Source organism: Phoca vitulina, unplaced genomic scaffold (assembly GCF_004348235.1).
Source record: "Phoca vitulina isolate PV1807 unplaced genomic scaffold, GSC_HSeal_1.0 scaffold2, whole genome shotgun sequence".
In the NCBI taxonomy this organism is placed as follows: domain Eukaryota; kingdom Metazoa; phylum Chordata; class Mammalia; order Carnivora; family Phocidae; genus Phoca; species Phoca vitulina.
The window spans coordinates 67,359,842-67,375,475 of NW_022589705.1; the positions used below are offsets into that span (position 1 = coordinate 67,359,842).

Sequence of the window (15,634 nt, forward strand, 5' to 3'; positions counted from 1 at the left end):
GCAGGCAGCATCTGGGGAGGACTGCAAGGAGAAGGCCAAGCAGGGCACATCCCCTTCCCAGGGTCAGGCACCTGCTGGTACGAAGCCCTGAGTGCAGGGAGGGGAGGTCACTGTAGCTTTGAATGAATTGAAAGCTATGGCTATTACATAAGGCTGGATACTCTAATTTTGGAATTGGTGACTCCATGTGACCATGGGATTTTTATTACCTCAGCGGTATCAAAAAATTCTCCGGACCTCCCACACTGAAAACACTTTAAGGGGACACGGGGAGACAAAATGAAGCCGGCTTTGATTATTCCCTGATGTGTCTTGAATGTTCAATATACTGGTTGTACTAATTTAGGCAAAAAGGGCAATTTAACGGTTCACACAATCGAAGTGTGGAAAGGGCCAGGGTGCAGAGGGCTTCAGGGACCACAGAAAGTGACTGGAACACCACTGGGCCTCCCTGAGCCATTACTCTCCCCGACCGGCTTCCTTCCTGTCAGAAAACATGCTGCCAGCAACTTTCAGGCACACATCTTCAGCTTTGCCTCTGAAAATGGACAGAGACTCCATCTCTCTGCTCCTAATGGCAAAACTCCCAGGAAAGGGCCTGGTGTGCATCCATTCCTCACGCCTGCTCTCATCACCGTGACAGGAGACAAGGATTATAAAAAATCATGATTCCCACATGACACGTGTGGTTAGGAGCATTTACCAGAAGAAGGAATGTGCTGTCCTGAACAAATGCAGGCCCTCAGGAACAGGAGGAAGTCTTTGGAAAACTCAGAGCTGGCTGAATCTCCCGGATACAATAGGTATGGCCACGGACTACCTGAAATGGGCCACTGTTGAAATGGGCAGTGGACTTTTTTCCTCTCATCCTCATTCCACTGTGGGATTTTTCCTCCCCTCACCAATCTCCTTCTAAAATCTTTCTCATAATGCCCTCTGGCTCACCTCCCTCTGCTTCCCAGCAGCCCTGAAGCCTGGCTCTGCCGTGTGAGACCTCGCTTTTCCTGCAGCTCTCAAGGGGAGGCTTTCCTCTCAAATGCCAACTTCCTGCAGACACGAGGGGGGAGTACTGATGATGTGCTGTGGTGCTGTTTTCATCACCTTTCTTGTGTTTGGGGTTCACTGAGCTTCTTGGATCTATCGGTTTATGGTTTTAATCAAATTTGAAAAATTTCTGGCCATTATTTCTTCAAAAATTTTTTTGCTCTCCCCTCTCTTCAGGGGAGTTCCAATGACACAAGTATTAGGCCGCTGGACATTCTACCACTCACTGATGCTCTATTCATTTTTTTCCCAGTAATTTTGCTCTCTGTATTTTGTTCTAGATAATTCCTATTGAAATATCTTCTAGTTCACCACTCTTATCTTCTGCAGTGTCTAACTGACTGTTTTCGGTTCAGTATAGTTTTCATCTCAAACACTATTTTTCATCTCTAAATTTCTTTTTTTATATCTTATATATCTTCCTATAATATTCTGTTTTCTTCTACCTTCTTGAAGATAGGGAATATGTTTCAATGTCTTTGCCTACTAATTCTATCAATTGTTATCACTAGGCCTATTTCTATTGATTGTTTTTCTCATTATGGATTGTTTTTTCATGCTTTTCTGAATTGCCTGGTCATTCTTTATATATTTATATATATTTTTAACTTTTAATTTAATTTTAAGGTTATTTTTAGATTTTATTTATTTATTTGCCAGAGAGAGAGAGAGAGAGAGAGAGAGAGAGGGAGTGCGCACAAGCAGGGGGAGGGGCAGAGGCAGAGGGAGAAGCAGACTCCCCACTGAGCAGGGAGCCCGACATGGGACTTGATCCCAGGGCCCTGGGATCATGACCTGAGCCGAAAGCAGACACTTAACCGACTGAGCCAGCCCGGCACCCTTAAGTTTTTTTATTTTAACTCCAATATAGCTAACATACAGTGCTGTATTAGTTTCAGGTGAGCCTGGTCATTCTTGATTGGATGCCAGCCATGTGAATGTTACTTTGTTGGGTGCAGGATATTTGTGCATTCCTTAGTTATTTTTGAGATGCAGTTAAATTACTTAAAAGTTTGATCCTTTCAAGGCTTGCTTTTAAGTTTTGTAGGGTTAAGATCAGAGCAAAGTGGACTTTAGTCTCAGTCTTCAGTCTGAGCTTTTCCTCTCCTGAGGTCCAGACTTGTATACCCAGCTGTCTGCTGGACATATCTGCTTCCTACAGACACCTGAAATTCAGGCTGCCCCACACAGATTTCTCTTTCACCACTCTCACACATGCAGAACCTGGTTCTTCTCCGGTAGTCCCTGCCTTAATGAATGGTACCACTATTCATCCAGCTGCCGAGCTTGAAACCTGAGAGAATTCCTTGATTCCTATTTCCTTCTTATTTAATTACCATGTCCTTTTTTTTTAAAGTTTTTAAATTCCAGTTAGTTAACATACAGTGTAATATTAGTTTCAGGCGTACAATTTAGTGATTCAACACTTACATCACCCGGTGCTCAACACAACAAGCGCACTCCTCAATCCCCGTCACCTATTTCCCCCATCCCCCACCCACCTCCCCACTGATAACCAGTTTGTTCTTTGTAGTTAAGAGTCTGTTTCTTGGTTTGCCTCTCTCTCTTTTTTCCCCTTGGCTCATTTGTTTCATTTCTTAAATTCCACACATAAAGGAAATCATATGGTATTTGTCTTTCTCTGACTGACTTATTTCACTTACCATAACACTCTCTAGCTCCATCCACATCCTTGCAAATGGCAAGCTTTCATCCTTTTTATGGCTGAGTAATATTCCATTGTATATATACCACGTCTTCTTTATCCATTCATCTGTTGATGGACACCTGGGCTATTTCCATAATTTGGCTATTGTAGATAATGCCGCTATAAACATTGGGGTGCATGAATTACCACGTTCTTTTAATTTCATCTTCTAAATGGATCTCAAACCCACTTACTTTTGTCCATTTTTACTATCCTTGACTGAGAAGCCAGCTTCACCTCTCATTTGGATTACCTGCTTCCTGCCTTATCCCTCTCTAACAGATTCTTCCTGATGTGACCAGAGCTATCTTTCTATAGGACAAATATGGTCATGTCATATCTGCTTAATATGCCCCTCTCTGTCAAATAAATAAATAAAATCTTTTTAAAAAAATAACTGCCGGGGCGCCTGGGTGGCTCAGTCGTTAAGCGTCTGCCTTCAGCTCGGGTCATGATCCCAGGGTCCTGGGATCCAGCCCCGCATCTGGCTCCCTGCTCGGCGGGAAGCCTGCTTCTCCCTCTCCCTCTCCCCCTGCTTGTGTTCCCTCTCTCCCTGTCTCTCTCTCTCTGTCAAATAAGTAAATAAAGGGGCGCCTGGGTGGCTCAGTCATTAAGCGTCTGCCTTCGGCTCAGGTCATGATCCCAGGGTCCTGGGATCAAGCCCCGCATCGGGCTCCCTGCTCCGCAGGAAGCCTGCTTCTCCCTCTCCCACTCCCCCTGCTTGTGTTCCCTCTCTCACTGTGTCTCTCTGTCAAATAAATAAATAATAAAATCTTTAAAAAAAATTTAAAAATTAAAAATATTAAAAAAAAAAAACTGCCTAAAACCTCTGAATGCCCTCTATTGTTCTAAGAATGAATCTCAGTCTCTTGGTTCATAAGGTCCATCAGGATCTGACCTATAGCGACCATTCCAACCTTACTTTTGGAGTGCCTGCACCACCCCCACTCTGCCCCTGCCAAATTCCATGCTCTGGCCAGACTGAGCTACTTCATTTTCCTCCAAAGTATCTTTGACATCTCTAGGCCGGCCTTCGTACATGCTTTTCCCTTCACTTAAAACATTATTCCCAACCCCTTTCCACATTGGGTTATTCTCTACACATTGCTCCTAAGTGACCCATGGTCACCTCAAACTCGAAATGCTGCAAATCAGACTTATCTGCACCCTGTCCCCCAGCCCTATTTTTTGTTTGTTTGCTAGTACCATTACCATTCAGTCCTCCAAGAAAGACATGTTTGGTGCACCCTCTCTCATTTCTAAATACAGATCCTCCTCCCTACATTGCGGTCACTGCTTTTCCTGGATGGGCACTGTTGCTCAGGCCGTGCGGCAAGCTCTTCATCTGTCTGTACCTGTCCTCCCGGCCTCGCCTTCCGCCACTCCCCTTTGGGCAGCCTTTCTGCCTGAGAGCTACTGCAGACAGTGTTTCCTCTATTTGCAATGCCCTCACTCACCCTGCTGACTTGGCAAACACCCACTCATCCTTCAAGATACAGTTGTCAAAGCAAAATCTAACAGGTACTTCAGCAGCACTACAAGGACCTTCTTGGCTTGGCCCTTACCTACCTTTCCATCTCCAACTGCACTGTCTTCCCCACTGTGCTCTCTGCTCAGGCCATTCCAGCCTTCTTTCCGTTCCTTGAATAAGCCACGAGCTGTTTCAATATAAGACTTTTTCTTAGAAGCAGTGTTTTTCTGTCTGAAATGTGTCCTCTTTACTTGGTTAATTCCCGCTTATCCTTTAGACCCTAGTGCAAATCTACTCTTTCAGAAGAGCATGCGTTGACCCTCCTGCCTAGGTTGTGCCCCCTCTTTCATGCTCCTCTAACACAGTGTTAGAGCATTAACAATCACTTGTCCTCTTGGCACTTCTGTCCTCCTTTGGAAACAAGCCCCTTGAATTTCTTTTAAGGAACTGCCCTTCTTCTCCTACAGGCAAGTGGTGAGACTGTCAACAGGATTTGCCTGCCCAGAGCAGAGGCACTTGACAAAAGCTAGGTTAGTTAGTTGGACTCTTTCCCTCTTAAGCGGAGTGGTGCCAGGGAGTAAAACAGGGTGCTGAAGGAATGGACTGTTTGTTGTAATCTAGATTCCTGGCACTGCCCTTCATGTTCTGAGGGCCAGCTGTATGACATTTAATTTGGTTCTGTGGGTACCCATGACCTTCCAGTAAATTCCTTTTTCTTTAAGTTAGCCGAGTTCAGTTTCTGTTGCTTGCAATTAAACAATCCTAACTATATATATATCTTGTATAGGGTCTGGCACAGAGGTTGGTATTCCATCAATGTGCTAAACAAATGGAAGAATGAACTGAGTGACCAGATGACCAAGAGAGCCTAATGAGTAGCCCTAAGACCTGGATTCTCTGTGTCCTTCCACCCCTTACTGCAGGGGGCACCAGGAACTGTGCACCAATGGTGGCAGCAGCTGAAGCTCCCTGTCACTAGCCCGGCCACCTTCTATAGCGCTCCCAGCCCACCCGGATGATTACGTCACAGTCACCTGCCCTGGCTCTTCTTAGGCACTCCTCCTCCATTTCGGTTTCTGGCTTTTACTTTGGGGTTCCCTTTTGAGGACTCCACATTTGCCCAGGCAATTCCCTCCTGTCATTTATAAAAGCCTAAAACTTAACTTTCTCCACAAAGACTTCCTGAGGCTCCTGAGTGACTAACCCCATTTCCAGCGCAGCCAGAGATCGGACCTGACCAGCACTGCGCTCTCACATTCAGAAGCTGGTTACTGGTGGTCTGATCTGTGCCCTGTTCCTCATGGAGTTCCCAGACTAGCAGGAAAGCTGAAGTCTAATCTTTAGGAAATGTAAACTAGAATAGAAAGCAATCAGGGAGGCAGAGACGTAATGCTCTGGGACACAGGAGCAGAGTTTCCTACTATCAGGTGCGGGCAAGGCTGTAGATCCCAGAACATCTCACTGTATACAAATGTGTTTCTGAAGTTGCACGTGAATGCAGCTTAGACAACAGAAATGCTGTTGTGAGTGTACTGACTCTTCAGGGTTGATTTGCATCTGGGGAAGCTGGCAGTAAAGCCTGGGTCTCACCAGCCGTCCACTGATGCCAAATCTGTGGTAAGCACAGAAGACTCTGGGACTCGCAAGTCAGCTGCGCACAACGTAGGCTGATGTGCATTTGCAGCACCCCCCTCCCCGGGCCTGAAGGTGCTCTCTCCTCAGGTGTCAAAGCAGCAAGCCCACAGCTATGCAGTGAAGGAGAAATGTTTAGTCTGGTGGTTTGGGCTTCCTGCCTTAGCTTCCTGACCTTAGCAAAGGTCAGCATTATAAAAATCCCTGACCAAAGAGCACACGTGCGTCCTCTGCCTGGCTCCAGGTGGGAAGTGGCATGGATAATGCAAATCTCTGCTCTTCTCCCACACCTGTACCACGTCAGACCCATGAATGCGCGCAGTGCTTTTTCAGATGGCTACAGCCTTTGAAATTAACCATTAACTCTTCCACTGCCGTTCCAAAGGACCAAGTCGGTGTTCTGAGCTCATGCAAACTCCTAGAAGGTTCAGACACTGGACATAAACAAAAGGGGACTATACACTAAAGTGTGTATGCACCTGGTGATGAAACCTCTCTCTCTGTAAGACAAAATTAACAAAATTACAAGGAGAAATACACGAGTCTCCTGTCATCATAATGGGAAACACAAGAACCACTGAAAAACCAGGCTCACAGAATCCGTGAGAATTCAAAAGACTTGAACAGAACAATTAATAAATTTGAACTGATATACAGAGTACCTTACACCCAACAAGTGGAGAATGCACTTTCTTTTCAAGCATATATGGAACATTTATGAAAACTGACCACCTCTGAGGCATAAACCCTGATATAAAAAATTACGAACGCTGAAATAAGCTCAAGCTTTTCACTTAAAAATTTGAAAATGCCTATTTGTGTTCAACATTTAATATATTCCATAATACTTTGTATTTCATTTTGTTCATAATTCTGTAAAGAAAATTATAAATGCTCTCACAATGCCCGATTTAGATAACCCTAAGTGCCCTCCTGTTTATTTTAGCATGGTGTACGAACAGAATCATTCTCAACCTCTGCTCTCACGTGTAAACAGCCGGGAACACCGCACTACACAGCGAGATCCTATTCTAGGATGAAGGGAGACCTCCCCCAGCCAAGTATCCTACTCTAGCCTCATCATTAGGCCACGGAGCCCCAGAATGGAATTTCTGGAACACAGGTGCACACCGTGAGCCAACTGTGCTACTGGCATTTTTGGTCTCCAGTGACCCACTTCCCTTTTTCATTCTAAAGAACAACCACAAAATCCCATCAGCTGTCCCTATAATCCGCACAAAGTAGATGTTTAGTAACTAATGGCTGCTGATGACATCGGTGAACATTTCCCACGAAGAGGAACAGTTTGAAGAACACTGCTGGGGTATATAAAGTTTATGGGATAAAGATATGGATGTCATTCCATCGGAAAATTACAGTGCTTTATATTAGAATGCACACAAACCAGACAGACAGGACAGGCCAACAGGCAAGAAAACTCCAACCACATTAAGGAAGAAGCTCTGCAGCCAGATCTTCTCTAAAGGGGTCATCTTTGGCTCCAGTCTCTGAGCTATGATGAATTGCTAAGTGCAAAGGGCTGAGGGGTAAATGGAACAAGGACCTATCTTAACCGAAACAGGTCTCTCATTTCCGAAGGAATGGCACTGCACAGTCTCCAAAAACAGTCATAAGCTATATTAAACAGAAGTAATATAGGTCATGGCTTGGGTGAAGGAGAAAGTTGGCAACAGTTGCGAATGGACTGTCAGACACAGCAGGCGAAGGGAGAAAGTGAGGGGAATGACTGTTTATCGAGTACCTACTGCGTATTCACACTACTCTCAGTACTTTTACCTACACTCTCTATTTAATCCTTAAGCCCCTACGGGGCAGGCACTGTCTCCATTCTACAGATGAGGGAACAGAGGCTTAGAGAGCAGAGAGAACATGTTCAAGATGCCCAACCAGTAAGTGGACCAGCTGAACCAACCCAAGTCTGACTCTGAAGCTTCTTTTCTTTAAATTATGCCATGCTGACTCTCAGAGGCTACAAGAACTGCAGACCCACATATGAAGAGAGTAGCTGCTGGGAGGGCAATTATCTATTACCGCCACCCCTCTGCCCCAGGGTGATGGCAAAAGGCCCCAGCCAGGCCCCCACATGAATCATGGGAGTCAGCAACGCCCAGAGGGGCTGGCCAAAATGCTAACAGCTCCCACATCATCTCAAGTCAGGGAAATAAATCATAACGGAGGATCAGTTAATCAAAGACAAACTAAAATAGGCAAAGCAATATTATAAAATAAACACAGAAAAATGCACTGACCTAGACTAAATTAAGTGACCCAGTAAAATAACTCAGAAGTTCACAAACTGAGATCCAATCTTAAATGAGTGCACACTGGTGTGGGGGAGGGGAGAGGCCTCGCAAGAAGCTCCTGGTAAGTTGTGGTCCCCTGTGACTTGGTACCCTCCGTCCCAGCACAGCATAGCTCTTCTCCAGCGTGACACACCTGGGGCCAACGGAAAGTGGAACCTCACTGGGAGGCTGGAGCCCCAGCCCAGCCAGTGTGGCAAACGCGTCATGCCCCTATTTCTCCTCTGTCCTGGGAAAATAGCCATGCCCTGAGGAGGGCATGCAGGGAATTCAATTCTATTCTAGCAAGTGTGTCCAGACCATGCCAGGGCATCTTGCATGAAACTGCAGGAGAATTTTGGCAGATGACATGACAAAAGAGCAGTTGGGACAAGACACAGCAAAAGTGGCTCACTCTGCAGTTGGTATCTTAAACTTCATGGAGCTTACCACCTCGTAGGGCAGATAAGTACAAATAATTACCAAGCAATTATTATATAAAATAAGACAGAATCGGGCGCCTGGGTGGCTCAGTTGGTTAAGCAACTGCCTTCGGCTCAGGTCATGATTCTGGAGTCCCGGGATTGAGTCCCACATGGGGCTCCCTGCTCAGCGGGGGGTCGGCTTCTCCCTCTGACCCTTCCCCTCTCATGCTCTCTGTCTCCCATTCTCTCTCTCAGATAAATAAATAAAATCTTAAAAAAAAAAAAAAATAAGACAGAGTCCCTGTCTCCAAAAAAAATTAATTTTCTTTTTTCCCAGCTGTAGGATTAACACATGCTATTTATTAACCATAAAATAAGTTTTTTTTCATTTGGATTTTTAAAGAATGAAGTTAAGAATCATTTGAAATTCCCATTATCTAAAGTTAATTGCTGTAAACATTTTGGTGAAAATCTTCCCAGAAATCTCTCTTTCCATAAATACATGTGTAAATGTGCATATATAAGTTTACTTACTCATGGCCTCAATATACACGCTCTTTGTTCCTGTTTTGCTCACTCAACAATATCCTCAATGTCTTCTGTGTCAATAAAAGTAAAATTACATCATCATTTTAATTTTTTTATCTTTATTTTTTCGGTGCAAAAAAGGTAGTTTTATTAAGGCACAGACATAGGGCCTGTGGGTAGGAAGAGCTGCACTGGGGTTGTCTACATCATCATTTTTAATGGCTATACAGTATTCCACCACATGCATGTGCCATTTTTTTATGTAATCCTTAAGTACCCATTGCATGATGGACATCACCATTTCTATTTTTCTACTCTTCATTCAACAAATATTCACTGAGCACCTATTATATGCCAGCTACTGTTCTCTAAGTTCCAGGGACACAGTGATGAACAAGACAGGCAAGGTCCCCGGCCAAATTCTACTGGGAGAGACTGACAATAAGCAAGTAAACAGCAGATAATTTGAAGGAAGGATAAGTGCTAAGAAATAAAGACATACCTTCTTAGAGAAGGACTGGCTGTCAAGAGAATGGACTACTTTAGGTGCAGTGGTCCAAGAAGGCCTTCCTGCAGAGAGCACATCTGAACACAGACCTGGGATTGTCACAGGAAGCAGGAGTGAAGCATTCTAGGATGAAGAGACACTGAGCACAAAGGCCCTGACTCAGGAAGAGGCCTGGCCTATTCACGGACTCGCAGGAAGGCCAATGTGGCTTGAGGGCAGTGAGGGACAAAATGGACTAACACACAAGTGTTGAGATGATTCCAGAGAAACTGGAGTGGGAGCCGGCAAGTCGGATTCTGTAGGTCATGGAGTTTGGATTTTATTTTAAGTGCACCATGAAGTCAATGGAGAGCTTTCAGCAGGAACAAGATATGATCTGACTTACATTTTAAAAGATCACTCTGGCTACAGTGTGGAGAATGGACTACCGGGAGGTAACAAATGAGCAGAGACACCAGTAGATGTTTCCTTACCCAGGGGAGAGAAGATGGTACCTTGGACAGAGCTGCTAGAAAAAGGCTGGACAAGGACACACTGTGAATACAGAAAAAGTGAGAAAGGGAGAGAGGAGGGGCAACAATCAAAGTGGTTGCCAGGTCTGTGGCTTGAACACTTGGGGGGACGGGGACAAAAAAATGGGAGAGGAACCACTTTGAGTGCACAGATCCCACACACATTCCATTAGATTTACATGTAAGTATTTTGGTTTGGAGAGGGGCTGCTGTTAATTTTTTTTAATTTTTAATTATTCATTGCTAGTATATAGAAATATAATTAATTTTTTATGTTTTGACCTTATATCCCATCATCTTGCTAAACTCAATTATTAGTTCTAGGAGGGTTTTTTTTTGTAGATTCCTTGAGATTTTCTATGTAGGCAATCATGTCACCTACAAGAAGGGTCAGTTTTACTCCTTCCTTTCCAATCTGTATTCTCATTGTTCCTTTTTCTTGCCCTACTGCACTGGCTAGGACTTGCAGGAGTGGTTCCTGATCTCAGAGGGAGAGCAGTTTCTCACCATGAAGTATGCTGTTTGCTGTAGGTTGTTTGGAGATGCCTCATATCCAGTTGAAGAAGTTCCCTTCTAAGTTTACTGAGAGTTTTTATCAGGAGTAGATGTTGAATTTTTGTCAAATACTTTTTCTTCACCAGTTAACAGATAAACCCCACGTGGGAACCAAATCTGGGGAGACTTAGCCATTATTCCTTTGTATGTCTCTTCTGCACTGCACTATTCCTCTTCTTCTGGGTTCCAACAGCAGACAGTAACCTTCTGGTATTGCCCCACTCGTCACTGAGGCTCTGCTCGACTTTTTAACTCTTTTTTCTTCGTTGTTCACACTGGGTAATTCCTATTGCTTTCCTTTCAAGGTCATTGATTCTTTCCTCTTCGTCTCTATTTTGATATTGAGTCCATTCAGTTGAGTTTTTAAAAATTTCAGTATTGTATTTTTTTTCCTTTATTTCCATTTGGTTCTTTTTTATCTTTTTTTTTTGGAGGGGGGAGGGCCTAACAGTTTCTATCTTTTTTGTTTTAACACTGTTTGCTCTTATTTTACGGAGCATTTTTATAATAGCTACTTAAAGTCATTGTCAGATTATTCCAACATCTGTGTTGAGATGTTCCTGGTTCTTCACATGATAAGTAGTTCTGGATTATACCTTGGATATTTTGAATATGAAGTTATGAAACTTTAGGTCTTATTTAAATCCAGTGGAGAGGGGCGCCTGGGTGGCTCAGTCAGTTAAGTGTCTGAGTCTTGATTTCAGCTCAGGTCATGATCTCAGGGTCCTGGGATCAAGCCCTGTGTCAGACTCTGCGCTTAGCAGGGAGTCTGCTTGAGGATTCTCTCTCTCCCTCTGCCCCTCCCCCTGCTCACACGCACCCCCCAAAATAAATAAATCTTTAAAAGTAAGTAAGTAAATAAATAAATAAATAAATAAATCCAGTAGAGAATGTTGACATTTTTGTTCTACCAGACTCTCAACCAGGTTGGATTTAGGTGGCAAGTTCTGACCAGCCTTCCATGGGCTGTGGTTTCAATGTCAGTTCCAGTTTCAAAGCCTACTCAGGTGTGTCCTCTGTGGGCGCCACCCACTGTCCAGTCTGGGACTCAGGCAGTGGTCTATCTTTCAGATCAGTTCTCAAAGTCTTTGGTATGTTGGTTAGAGTCCGACGCATGCATGCACAGCTCAGGGGTTAGCCCAGAAGGTTGTAAGTAACTTTCTGGAATCACTTTCCTGAATTCTTCCCTCTGTTTTCTCCTTGCACCTTCCAGTTCACTAGGCCTCCCCTTCTTGGTTCTCTGGCCTCAAAGCCGGGAACTTAGTTTTACCACATTCTACCACACATTTCTCAAACTGTACTCAAATCCAACCAGCAGGAAGGTGGAGGGAAAAAAAGCAACCAATTTCACCCCACCCTCCTGGGATTACATGTCCTCTGATCAGAGAGGAAGGCTTCCCTCCTTCAGTTTTAGGTGCTTGAAGACCCCATGCTGCCACTGAAACCACCACCACCACCACCACTACCGTGGGACTGCCTGGGGACTAAGGCACAAGAGAACACAGGAAAAGACAACCCCTGGAAGACTTCCCCTCTGCCTGAGCCTTAGAGCCCCTTTCCCGCCCCAGAGCCCTAACTAGAGGTCTTCTGAAATTCCCTCTGGTTGTGCCCTGATGTGCATTGCTTGAGTCTAGGACATGGGACACCAGGGGAAAAATGAGAAATTCACTGACTGTGTGGCAGCACTCTTAATTCTAGTCTTTTTCCCCAATCTGTCTGCTACTATTCATATTTCAGAGTCCTCAAATAGCTGCTAAATGCACCTGTCCAGGCCTTTAGCTGCATCCAATGACAGAGATTCCTGTACATGTATCTTGTACACATATCCTGGTACACATAGAAGCATCCATTTATGTAGGGAATATAGCTATGAGAGGAAAAGCCAGGTCATGAGGTATGTGTATATTCAAATTTTACTAGATACTACATGGTCTTTTTAAAGGGGTTGTAACCAGCTTACCCTCTGGCCAGTAAAGACTCAGAGCTTCCACTGTACCACATCCTCACCAACACCGGAATAGCAAGCTTTTCAAGTTTTGCCATTTTAGTAGAGATGCGGTGGTATCTCCCTGTAATCCTAATTTGCCTTTCCCTAGGTAGCAATGCAAAATGCAATCGAACATCTTTTCATAAGTTTATTGGCCATCTGGATTTCCCCTTTTGTGAAGTGCCTACTTAGGCCTTTTTGCTTATTTCGATACTGGGTTGTTTCTTTATTCCTATTGATTTCCGTAGTTCTTCATTCTGGAAACATGTCCCTTGTTGGGTGGTTGGGTTATAAATATCTTTTTTGCAATCTGGATTGCTTTTATCACTCTCTTAATGGTGTCTTTTTGATTAATGAGGAGTTAACTTTAATGTAATAAAATTGATCAATCTTTTCCTATAAAAGTAGACACAACTTTTGTGTCTATTTAAAAACTTTCTCTCTGTCCACTCTCTCTTAAAGTGATCTCTCTTGTCTCAGCATCTGGGTGGAGTACATCTCAAGCATACGAGGTATGAGAGAGCAAGATAACAAGGGAGACAGTATGAGCTGCAGAGGCGGACAGATCTGAGTGGCCCCAGACAGGTTACTTTACCCTTCAGAGCATCAGTTTCTTTTATCTACAATCAAAGATACACTATCCACCTTGCAAAACATGTCTGAAGCACCTACCACGGTGTTGGCACATAGGAAGCCCTTAGTAAACAGGCACAGCCATGACTGCATCCTCTGAACTCATCTTTCCCCTCATCCACAACTGCCTGAACCTCACAGCTGCTTTGTAAAGATTCAAGGACAGCAAAATGGATTAACTGCCCTCAGCAGGCCAGCCAAGCCTCCCTGTTACTCACAAGCACCACCCACCATTACAAGAACCACCATCTTCAACTAAAAATGCAGGCTTGATGCCCAGAGGTGCTCTTCTCACACAGTAAAGCCATCCTGGGGCTCCCACACCAACGTAATGGCAGCAAGCTGAAGACTCGAAATGACGTCTCTTTCTGCTCACCGTCAACAGCACAGTGATGTGAAGCAGGGAGACTGCCTCCGACCTGGGAGAGCCAAGCTCCACCGAGCCGGAGGGATTTGGTGTCCAAGGAGTGGGCATGTCAGTCTGTGTGTCCTGTGCTGAGACACGGGGAAGAGAGGGCATCTGTGGCCCAGCACATGGGTTGGTACAAGTGCACAGTAAGTGCGCGTCCTGGGGCAGGGGTGTATTTGAGCATATGGGGCGTGCGTGCAAACATGCAACAGTGCATGTTCTCAGGAAGCTGTCATACTCTCATCAGCCTGACACTTTGCTGGAGAGCCCTGATGATTATCTTCTCTAGCATCCCCAGAGCTTGGGGTCTCTCAATGCCTTCTGCCCCACTCTCTGGGCCAGGATATGTGCTCAGAAAACACATACCCTTTATATGAGCCTGGAACACTCTGAATGAGGAGGGAGCATCTACCCAAAGTCCTCCAGTGCCCACTTTTAAAGCAACTGGCAAAGTCTTCTGGATGTTGCACCCCCCTTCTAGACCATGAGTCCCCAGAAAAGCTTCTGAAGACTTTCCCACCATTCTGAGATATTCCACTGCCATCCCCAGATACCCTCCCCGCAACCTCACCAGGCTCCACTTCATATGTGGCCAAGTGCTGAGTGCCGAAAGGATAGAGAGGGAGGGATTGGTACCTGAGCCTAGTGTTTGTCCAGCGGAGTCAAAGGAAAGAACCACTGAATCTGCAACACAAGAGGACAAGTTCATTTCTTTCTCCTTCTTAGAGTAAAAAAAAGAAAAAAAAACCAAGCTCCCACCAACTCTGCCCAAACCCTCCCCAAGGGAAAGTCAACTGGATCGGAACACTCAGCTGCACAGACAACATCCACAGGTCCATGCCCACCCGCCCACTGGGCCAAGGAGGTCTTGCCGAGCCCAGGCCCGAGCCTTCTGCCACCGGGAAGAACATCGCAGGGCAGAGACAGGCCCCAAATTTTTCAGAGGCATTTCCTGCCAAATTAGGGGACATGCTTTTTTTCCCCCTTCTTAAAATGAAAATAAAATTGAAGCAATACAACAGAAAACTTCTCTCCTGCATCTGGTTAAAGGCACTAACATTTCCCTTTGACTTCTCCCTTTCTTTTCCTATTCATATACCCAACTGTTTATTATTTCTTCTCCCAAAGGGCTTAAAGTGGCCTACAGGAATTTACAGTACACACTGGAACTTAAAAATGAAGAAGTCAAGAAAGGAAGTATATAGTCAGGGGAATGTTAGTACACAAAATGCATGCCATGAGAACTGGAGGTAGAATCAAGAAGGCCGGAGCTCCCAAACCACCAAAGGAAAGGAGAAAATGAACAGTTACAAGATTTAGTGCCCACAGTGCATTCATTCATTCGACCATTCAGTAAATATTTATTGGGCATGATATTATACTATAACTTTGAGATACAGCAGCAAACAAAGAAGCACGGTCTCCTCACGGATCTCCCTGCCATCAGTCTAAGAGACAAAAAAAGTTACCAAACAACAAAGCATCCAACTAAAAACTGACTAAGTTAAAAAGAGTGCTGTGAACATTCCAATTAAGAACCAGACCAAGGGGGCACCTGGATGGCTCAGTCAGTGAAGCATCCGACTCTTGATCTCAGCTTAGATCTCGATCTTGGGGTCATGAGTTTGAGCCCTGCACTGGGCTCCATTTTATTTTACTTAAAAAATAAAAATTAAAAAAAAAAAAGAACCAGACCTAGTTAGGAAGGGGAGTGGGTATTGTTTAGGGAAGGCTTCCCTAAAGAAGTGACACCTGCTAAGAGCTGAAGGTAAGCAAGGGTTAAACCTAACAGGAATGGAATGAGCATTCCAGGCAGAGAGATGGCCATGTGTGGAGACCTGAAGCTCGATGGAGTGGGATACTTCTGAGTGACTAAAAGACCAAAATATAAAAGCAAATACTAAACAGTCATCAGGAGGAAA

At 44.6% G+C, this 15,634-nt stretch overlaps 1 protein-coding gene across 2 annotated transcripts in view; it reads right to left on the bottom strand.

Annotated features, from left to right (window-relative positions):
• The window catches only part of ST3GAL3 (ST3 beta-galactoside alpha-2,3-sialyltransferase 3), a 182,188-nt gene that overhangs the window by 99,090 nt on the left and 67,464 nt on the right, over nucleotides 1-15,634 (bottom strand). Inside the window, exon 3 of one of the 2 annotated variants that reach the window (XM_032430819.1) lies at nucleotides 14,349-14,396. The exons of the other annotated variant lie outside the window; for it this stretch is intronic. Within the exon in view, the coding sequence (XP_032286710.1) occupies nucleotides 14,349-14,396 (48 nt within the window). The remainder of the gene's footprint in view (nucleotides 1-14,348; nucleotides 14,397-15,634) is intronic. 2 annotated transcript variants of the gene reach the window in all.